The sequence below is a fragment of the Coturnix japonica genome, chromosome Z, assembly GCF_001577835.2.
Source record: "Coturnix japonica isolate 7356 chromosome Z, Coturnix japonica 2.1, whole genome shotgun sequence".
Taxonomy (NCBI): domain Eukaryota; kingdom Metazoa; phylum Chordata; class Aves; order Galliformes; family Phasianidae; genus Coturnix; species Coturnix japonica.
Genome location: NC_029547.1, coordinates 23,633,514 through 23,643,863, shown reverse-complemented (window position 1 = coordinate 23,643,863; position 10,350 = coordinate 23,633,514). Strand labels below are relative to the sequence as shown.

At 50.6% G+C, this 10,350-nt stretch overlaps 1 protein-coding gene across 1 annotated transcript; it reads right to left on the bottom strand.

Moving 5' to 3' along the window:
• Positions 1–1,980: 1,980 nt before the first annotated feature.
• Positions 1,981–9,522, bottom strand: DMRT3 (doublesex and mab-3 related transcription factor 3). The gene is given in 2 exon segments (XM_015848894.2): positions 1,981–3,674; positions 9,084–9,522. Coding segments are annotated over 2 exon segments (1,422 nt in total). The 3' UTR covers positions 1,981–2,691.
• Between the last annotated feature and the right edge of the window lie 828 nt (positions 9,523–10,350).

Here is a 10,350-nt window from a genome sequence, read left to right as displayed (position 1 = left end):
TATTACAAATATATCAATGGTAAGAGGAGAAACAAGAAAAATGTCCACCCCTTAATTGATGCAGCAGGGAATGTGAACACTGAGGATAAGGGGAAGGCTGAGATCCTCAGTGCCTTCTTTACATCTGCCTTTAATAGGCAGACCAGTTATCCCCAGGGCACTTCATGCCCCGATCTGAAAGTCTGGGATGGAGTGAAGAATACACCCCCAGTGATTCAGGTGGAGACAGTTAAAGAGCTCCTCCTCCACCTGGACTGTCACAAGTCCATGGGACTGGACAGGCTCCACCCTCGGGTGCTGAGGGAGCTGCCGGGAGTAATTGCTGAGCCACTCTCAGCTTGCCAAATAATGCCCCAGCTTGGCCAAAGGTCATCTTTCTCTGAAAGATATGTTCCACTTCCAAGATGTCAAGGTTCTGCTCACTGAAAACCCACAGACCACAGTGCATAAGATCACTATGAGCTGTCGGTTGCCACTGTTTGGTCTTCCTGCTGGAGGTTATTCACCCTCTGCTGGGAAACAAAAGAAAGAAAAGAAACAGAATTCATTCAACCTATGAGGGTGCCTATACAAAAGCCTCTGCTGGAGGGAAATCTGCTTGGTGCATGAGCTCAAAACCTGAGCTCACGGACCTGTTTGTTCGCATCGAGCCTTTCACACCTAACTCCTCTACGATGTCGGAGCACAGCATTTCACTACCTCATCTCTTTCTGTTTGCAAGACCAAGCTTATTTTATGAGTGTCTATTACTTTTCTGCTTGGAGTGTCTTGAAGATGAATTTGTTTACAAATTCCATGTGGGCACAGGAAAACGTGTCAGTACAAAACTGTAATTCTGCATTATGAAAATTCCAGATGTTCTTACATTTGCATAAGGAATGCTATTTATTTTCTTTTCTCCCACTCTCCACCTTTCCCTCTTTGCTCTCTAGCATACAACTACAAATTGCTTTACTGAACAGATTGCAAAAATACACAATAAAAAGTGTATTTCTGATCATTTATCCCCCAGAGAAAATAAAAACATTATTTATTTTATTCTCCTTCTGCTTGTGCCTGTTCAATATCAGTATAAACTGTGGGATCCATTGAGTACACAAACATTACGAAGTATGAAATGCCAAATGAGAACACAGGCATTCACATTAGCAGTGATACTAGGCAACATGCCTGACAAATTCTAAGGTCCTACAGCCCACCTGCTTTAGGCTTCCCCCCTCTAGGGGAACCCTCATTGGGTTTGAGGGGTAGGGCTGATCTGTACACATGGCAGGCCTGCCAGCCATTGCATCCACACAGAAAGAAGTGTTTTGGAAAATCCAACTGCCAAGCAGATGTGGTCACTGCAAATGGTTCAAAAAATGGCACAAAAACCTTAACAGACAAATATCTAGGTGGAGAGTGAATGTAGTGGCATTCTTCACCAGAAGCAATTTGTAGTGTTATTCTGACACTGTAATGAAAGTAGGATAAAAGGGGAGTTCATGCATGCAAACATGCAATAAATTGTTCAAATAATTACTTTTCCAGATTCGGGAAAGCTGCCATTTAACTCCACACTGTTTTAAAGAAAGGTCTGCTATTACACCCTATCTCCTATTTCTATTTCTATAGCATAGGGGAAAAAAAAAAAAAAAAAAAAAAAAAAAAAAAAAAAAAAATGTTTCTGAAGGGGCAGGAGAGCCTCTTATTTACTTATATTATATATATTTTCCTGCTTACTGTGACTGTTACAAGTTCTGCTTCACTCTCCTGAACTTGGAAGTGTCTGTAGCACACATCCAAGGACCTAAGCTTCCCTCATGATAGCATTTGCTGAGACTCAGTTTCAGGCTACGAGGCAGGGGGGCAGAACCTGGACTGGGAAAAATAGACTTCCCTTGTCTGCTGTTGCTGGAACTAGACATTGTTACCCCAGCTGGCAGTTAATCAGCTCTCTATCCTCAGAAATGCTATTTGCCCAATATAAATGACATAAACCAAGATGATCATCTTAGTTTATTTTTCTAGAGTCCTTAGCATGCTACATTAACCTGACAATGTTTAATCTTGTGTTCATTTCACAATACACTTCATGCACTTCACAGCCGTAATTGGTTTTACACTGACATTACACATTTTGACCTAGCCATGGGAAAAGAATAACTCATAAGATTATTTTTCTAAAAAATGTCCAAGCTCAAACAGTACAGAAGCAGTTCATGCTAGTTCCATGTGCATAATTCTTCTGCCTTTCCTTTCAATGCAAAGATGATGACTGGTCCTTGTTTTAGTCCATTTGCAATTGAACTACTTTTGTTTGATTTCTTATGTCCTGAGGAGTTCTCTCTTATAAAACAGCATTCAAGTATTCTAGTTTAATATCCCAGTTGTCTGAGTAAGGAACAAAGTAGACCTTGAGCTTCTGTTTCCGCTACGAATCTTCCAGAGTCCCGTAACCGATGGCCATAAAGTCTTTCCTTGTTGTACACACTCAGAGCTAAAGCCAGAGTATTGCTATTTGGCATTATCCAATGAAGTGCAAGAAATTAAATAAGTTATGTTTTTATTGCTATAGTACAATACCAAGCAAAGTCAAGTTTTAATACAATTGCAAGTGTTTCATGGAGTATACGTCTCTCCTCTTCAGGCCCAGTAGTTCAGCTGCACTGCAAATATCACTTACTTACTTATCATATGGCAAATGTCATCCTAAGAAGATGTGTTGAGTATTCTTGAGTCTGAAGAATCAGACCTTTCATCATACTCATCTTCTGTGTAAAGAGGTTGCTTAGACACAATAGGACATCCGTCATCAGGGATTGAGATCCTAGGATCTTCTGATGAGCGAGAAGGAAGGACAGAAGAGCTTTGGAAGACGCTGGCCGAGTTGCTAGAGAAAGGACTGACATACTGGGACCGCAGCTGGTACTGCTGCTGCAGCGTCATGGTGTTCCAAAGGGTGACATCATTAGGCAGGAAAGGACTGGACTGGTTTCTTGCCAAAGTGTTCCTCAGCATCAGCGGGTAGCGAGGTGGCTGAGGAAATGGGTGCTGCAAAGGTACAGTCAGAGGATTGGGCACAACATTGCTGGAGTCAGCAGAGAACCTCAGTGTGTCAGGGACCCTGAAGGCTGAGCCCACTGACCACTTGGAAGAGGAAATAGGATAGGAACTCAGCGTGTGTTCAAAAATATGCCCGTTGGAAGGTAGAACTAGACCATCTGACTCTGCAGAAGTTCTCTCACCACTGGCCACTGAAGACCGGCTGGACAAGAGAACCTCAACAGCGCTCACCAGGTCACCACCACATCCTTTCAGGATCAACTCCAGCACCATTGGCTTCTGCCTTACGGGAGGCTTCTGGTTAGGGAAAATCTTTTTCAGCACTTCCAGTGGAGGTCTGTTGGCTTTCAAGCTGAAAGGTAAAGAAACTGTCCCAGAAGGACCTTCTATCAGTAGGTGATTCTGCTCTGCATGGTACTTGGGGCTCTCTGGACGGCTCTCTGTGCTCCCACCAGTTTTCTGAACTGCGTAACATACCTCATCCACTTATACAATTTCTGGGCTTTCAGGGGTGAAGCAGGTTCTGGCTTTAGCCATGTCTGGGGAATTCCTTTGGTCTGTGTCTTCGTCACTGTAGGTCTCAGCATTGTCTGTTCCGCTGGCATCACCCAGCCTCTCCTCACTGATGTCTGCAAAGGAAGGCAGAGAAGTCAACAAATGCTGAGTCCAAATGCCTCTATGGACACCAGAGGACAGACTCTTCCTATAGGGAACAGAGCAGGCTCCTAGGGAAGGAAAGAAAGAATAAAGAAAAAAAAAGCATTTTTCTGATAAAATTAAATTCTCTTTACAATGTCACGTGAGAACAAAACTGCAAGAGTCATGAGACATGACCTAGGCATTTTGTGCTTCTTTTCAGTCATCTGTCTCATTCTTCCACGTATAAGAAAAGCATCCTTTTTTCTCCTGCATCAGATGTGCTATACTAATCCTTCCATCCTTCTTCACTAGTTACAAGACAGCAATGAGCCAACCCAGTGTGCAAGTTCTCTCAGAGGAACTTGAGCATTTTCACTCTGGGATTCCTATTGCACTGGTTGTAAGATGTAAATATTCAGAGAGAATACCCTGGAAGACCAACATTTCCTCTGTAAGTGCAGCAGCACTGGTAGAACCACTGCACCACATCTGCTGGCTCAGAGCTGTTCATATAAATCAATATATCCTAGTTCTTGTTCTGCAGAAACCAGTTCATTCCCCAGCAAGAAAAACAGGTTTCTCTTCCAAACTTGATCAAACCTGATGCCTTCATTGATTAGAACACAACATTTAGAAAAAAAATAATCTTTTTTTGGAAAGGACCCCTTGAAGGCATCTGGTTCAACCTCCTGCTCAAAGCAGAACTAGCCTAAAATCTAGAGCAATTTGTTTTAGTCCCTGCTCAGCTGAGCTTTAAATATTTCTAAGGCTGGATGCTTAGCAACCTCCCTCAGCACTTGTTTCAGGTACCTTGCCTGTCGTGTGTGAAGCTAAGAAGGGCAGAGCAAAAGCCCACGGACCACGTTTTTACCAGAGGTACACACAAAAAGGGAGATACCCCAGGGCTCCAATCACAAAAGGGGGCAATGTATTTGCTTGAAATCCTTTGCAGTCATTTACCTAAGGATGTTGTTCTGCTGACCTCCCTCATGCAAGTGCAGTGCTGACCTGACAAACATCAGCAGCTGGGGAAGGGGACACTGCAAGCTGATGCAGACAGAGGCTGTGTTCACACAGCAGAGCTTCTGAATGCACAAATGTGAAAGATGGTCTGCAGAAACCAATGGAAGTACTTGTCTGGTTTCCCAAGCCCACAGTGATGAGCCCAAGTAGATATGGCATGAAGCAAGCAAAGGCTTCCAAATTGTGCTCACAGTCACCCCTACCAGACTGAGAGGGAACTAAGGGCATGTAAATGGAAAATCCTGGCCACTGGCCTCCTACAGGTCTGCCTCACTCTCTCACCCTGGGAATGGACAGGGCATTTCTGGTGCAATTTACCCACTTTGTCACTCTGAGAAAGGAGTCTGAGTAAGCTGAGCAGGAGGTCACCATGCTGTCCAGAACGGGAGATACATTCCTCTGCTGTAAGTAAACCATCAGCTCCTGGCAGAGCAGAGCAGACAGTCAGCATGGCAAAGGGCTGTTCTCTGCCCGAGGCAGGAGCGATGGCCGTCCTGTGGAGCCGCGGGTGTTGCTGGCTCGGGTTGCAGAAGATGAGAGTGGGAATAAAGCTGAGGTGCCCTTCTGAAGACCCCATCTTTCTCTTTGAATTGCCTGACCTGTGCTGGTTACCCGTTTTTCATCTGGTTATGCTCTCTGTCCAGAGCTAATAGAGAAGCACGTATACAATATGAGGCAACGTGCATATGAACTTCTTTATGCTCTCTGCGTTAGTCTTGCCTTAGCATCCAAGGGGAATGCAGAAAGCAAACAAACCGGTAGCATTATCTTTTTGAGAGAATGTTAAGACCTAGGGGTAGCTTTTACTTGAAAAAGAAAAGAGAACGGGAGGGTCATGCTACCTTTCCCTCTTAATCCCCCACCACCCCCACCCCCCTCACACACACACACACATCTTCATGCCTTCACAGCCACGTATTTATTACCAGAGAAGGGATATTAAGAATAATTCACGTGCGAATGAAAGAGCAATTTACACACTTGAGTCTTAGAGAGCAGCCCGAGGACAACTAATTGCCTCTGCCCCTGTCGTGCCAGAGATAGGGAGGCATTTGAGGCAGACGTTGGTCCCTATTTCCACATAGATAGATCGCGCTGAGGTACCTACGGACCACATGCACGTGAACGTAGGTCAGAACTACCGTGCTTTGCCAAATTACCTACTGAAAACAAGTGTCAACAGGGAGCTAAAAAGAGATAACAACAGAAACATAACACTAAAGCGGTACACGATTGGCTCTCCCTAATGGGAAACGCGCCTTATCGTCGAGTAATGTTTATTTTCAAGATGTTTCTGGTTCAGCTTCGCTTTCGTTACGTTTAAAAGTATCCTGATGAGGACTGGCTAAAAGAAGACACTTGGCGCTCTGAAAACCACCACCCCCCGGCGCAGCCGGTGCCCTCCGCGCAGCCCACGCACAGATCCTCGCCCTCAGCATCGCCGCGGGACGGCCGGTCGTACCGCACCGCACCGCATCGCTGCTCACTGAGAGCCGCGCCCGGGGAAAGAGATTTGGGCCATTTAAACGAAACGCTGTCATCGCAGCTGGGAAGGGTGCCCGCTGCCCGGGGAGGGTACGGTGGGAGCTGCCGGGATGGGGCTTTTTGTTTTATTTATTTTTTTTTTACAAATGGCAAAAAACAGCGATCGTTAAATAAGCAGAGATGCGGGGAGGGACAAGAGAGACGTTTTTTCGTGGGTACAGAACTATGGAAATGTCGCTAGCATGCATCAGTCCTGAATACCTGTGTTCTCGGGTTAAAAATATTTACTCGGTATTTATAGAGTCACTGCGCTCAGCCAAAGGAGTTCTCTCCGCACGGCGCGGGGATGCTCGGGCTGTCAGAGAGAGACCCTCAGAGGGCACTGCCAGGTTTTTTGTTTCTATTTGTTGTTGTTGGTGGTGGTTTGGTTTGTTTGTTTGGTTCGTTTTTAAAGCAGTTTCTATTTCCAATTGCCTCCTCCACGCATTCACTTTGCCACCTCGGAGGAAATCGTCTTCCCGTTAATATCCATGGTGGGAAACACTCAACAAATATCAGGCGTGCAGACACACACCCCGACCTGCCGCTGGAACACACGGAGTGCTGAAAAGGGACAAATGTGCCTGCGTTCACTGTAGGCTAATAGATGTGTTAATCAACTGAGCTGCTGGGAATCCGCAGCGATGCATACCTCATGTTTTCCCTGAGTATTGAGGACGATGAGGCAAACTTCGTATCGCAAACAACGCAACGCAAAGTACTGCGGAGAAGGGGAAGCTGCCCTATGCAGTTTAATGCATCTCAGGAAAACCCTCGACTTCCCCTCTGCTGACCGCTGTGCAACAGCTCTGCTCTCTACTTGCAGTCTCTTTCTGCTGCATGGATTTTCCCGGATCCCAAACACACCCGCTGTTTTCCTGCCCCTGTTGTGAGCACAGACTGGTGGCAGAAATATCGGAAAGCAGGAAAGCTTTCCTAAAACATATGCAATACGGGGTTCTGATTCGGGGTCGTTTTGTTGTTGGATCTCTTTTAGGGATTGGTTGTTTGCGGGTCAGATTTTTGTAGCCGTTGTGGCAAGTGATGTTTTTTGGTTCCCTTTCTAAAAACAATAATAATAATAATAATAATAATAGTAAAGGCTTTCAGCATAGAACTTCTTCCCTGCCTCCCACCTCGGGTGCTTCCTGGGAGTCGCTGCTCCCAGAGAGCTGCTCTGACCTAAAAGGCGGCTCTGAAACCAGCAGGAGACTCAGCGCGGTGTTCTATTAAGTGCTGGCCTTGGTGACTTACTGCTACTGTAACACGCCCTGTGAGACAGAAGTATGTAAGAGCCCTGTCCGGCGAAGGAGCGTCTCGATGCTGCAGATGCGATGGGAACCGTTTGCCGGTTATTCATGGGCACGGAACAGAACTTTGCGGCGGTCCCACCGACACGACCCGTTTCGGCAGGAAAATGCTACTTCAAGCAAACGGGTCCGATCCATCCGTACAGCACGGATCTTGTCTGAAAACGGGGGAGCAAATAACTGCATCTTCCACTCAGATTTCAATTTTAGCGCAAGCAGTGCGAAGAAAAACCTCGCAGTGCTCGGAAACGCGCACAGCTACCTGCTAAATGGCGCTGGGCGACAGGAGAGCCACGGGGGAGATAATTTTCTCCTCTCTTTCACCGTTTCCTTTATTCACAGCGCAGTTTTCCAGCTCGCCCCACCGTTTCCTTCCCCCCGCCCCGCCGCGCCCCGGGGCTGATGGATGGAGACCCGCTCCGTCCCTTCTCTCGCGGAGCTGTTGGCAGAAAGTGCTGACTGGCTGGCAGGGAAGAATTCCTCATCAATACACTCTGATTGTATTTTGCACACAAAACGCCTGTTGCTTGGTAACATTTCACTTGGGCCTGACCTTCTCCAAAAGTTATTGCTATCAGATTCGACTTACACTGTCCTCCCGTGATTACTGTAATCTTTTAAGCTGGGAAGTTCATACATCAGGGGGAAGAAAAGTTGGGGGGTGCGAGTCAATAGCGCTCCAGTCCGCCAGATTTATATCTTGCTGGCGAAGTGCATTTGTTTCACTTTCTGGAAGGCGCCAAGACGCATTTTTTTCCCGTGTTGAAAAACACAGCCGGGGCCGGGAGGCTCCGCACCGTCGGGGAGCCGAGACAGGGAGGAAATCTGGGGTGGGGGGTCCCCATTTCCCGTCCCGGGGGAGCTGCCCGCACATTGCCCACAGGAGAGCTGCGAGCGGAGAGGGACGGAGAGTTGGACAGAACTTTGCCCACCGAGCAGCCCCGGCCGCGCCCACAGACCGTGTCCGCCCTGAGCCCAGGGCAGAATGCCCCGCGCAGCTCCCGAGGCAGGGAGCAGAGGACCAAGACGTGCCGCTTCGTTGCAGTCACCTGTAGAGAAGGCTCGCACCGCACCTCGCCGAATTTTCGGCATCGGCCAGGGAAGGGGAACGCAGTTCTGCTGTTTGAGAAGCGTGTTACCGAAGGTTACATTCCTTAGGAGCTGCTGACAGGCTGTTACCACGGACGGGGAGCCCCGACGAGCAGCCTCTCGTGCATCCCTGCCTCCTTTCGGCCCGCGCCCCAAACAAAGTGACAGTTCCCATTCCCGTTCTCTGCGGCGCGGCCGTGCGGGATAGAGCGGCTGCTGCTACAGCTGCTTCCCGGACGGTCTGTAGAGATGGGCAGGGAGCAGCGCCGGGACTCGCAGCGGGCCCAGCACTCCGTCCCACTTTTTAGGCACTCAACTAACTACAGAACGCTCCCACCGGGCAAGAGGAGGCGTCCGGGCCTTCCCTCCCCTCCCGACGCACCGTCGGGGCGAGGGGATCGCGCGCCCCTTTTCCCCTCTTCCCAGAGCCTCGCGAACCCGCCGCGGCCTCACCTGCCTTGGGGAGCGGTCCTAGCAGCGCGGGGGGCTGTTCGGTGGCCCAGCGCAGCGCGGCTGCTGCTGCCAGCTCAGCGGGGGCCCGTTGCGCCCCGGCGCAGGGCGGCGGCCCCGGTGGAGCGGCGGAGGGCTCGGCGCTGCCCGGCGGCCCCGGGAGGGAGCGCAGCGAGTCCGGGAGGAGGCTCTCCAGGCTCTCGTTGGCCTGCTGCCTGCGCAGGGCCACCTGCGCGGCCATCACCCGCTGCCGCTCGATGATGAGGATGCACTTCTCGCAGGTGCAGTCCTTGAAGCGGCAGTAGCGCTTGTGGCCCTTCAGCCAGGACAGCACGCCGTGGTTGCGGCACCGGGCGCACTTGGGCGTCCGCTGCAGCGGCGCCCGCGGCGGCTGCGACACGGGGCCGCCCATGTAGAGGTACGGGGAGCCGTAGCCGTTCATGCCCGCGGGAGGAGCTCAGTGGCTCCGGGGTGGAGAAGGGAGCAGCGGGGGCGGGCGTCTCGGCGCTACCCTGACTGGCGGGGGAAGCCGCCGCCCGCCGCGGTGACACCGGCGGGCAGAGAGCTGCCGCCGGCCGGAGCGCCACTGCTGCTGCCCGCGCCGCCCCGCCGATCCCAGCGACCGCCGCTCGGCTCCCTCCGCCCGCCTCCGGCCCCGCCCGCCCCCCTCCACCACCCACCTGCGGCCAGGGGCAGGGAGGGGAGGAAAGAGGGAGGGAGGAAAGAAGGAAAGGATGGAGGGGTCTTCTCAGCCCACCCTTTGACGAAGGGGCGCGTCCCCGCTTGGGGCAGACGGGGGTTTGTGCCACCCACCACCCCCCTCCCCCGTGCTTAAGCAGGAGAGAGCGGGGGGGCGGAGGAGAGGAAGCGGAGGCGTGTGACCAAACTTTCCTCAAAGTTTGGAAGAGTCAGGGCAGAGGGGGACAGGACTCGCCGCGCACCGGCGCTGCGCGGGTCCGTTTCTGCCGCTACACGAGGCGGCTGCGGGGCTGCAGATGGTGGCTGTGGTACAAGACGGGCACAGCCGCCTCCTGAAGCCTCGGCTGTGTTCGGTGCCGTGTGTCGGGGGAGGGGAGAGGAGAGGAGGGGAGAGGAGGGGAGAGGAGGGGAGAGGAGAGGAGAGGAGAGGAGAGGAGAGGAGAGGAGAGGAGAGGAGAGGAGAGGAGAGGAGAGGAGAGGAGGACGTGGAAAGGTTTCTTAGTGAAACAGGGATATGTCTGAGGGAATTTAGTTAAAATCCCAGGTGCAGTTTATTAGTGAACGAAAGAAT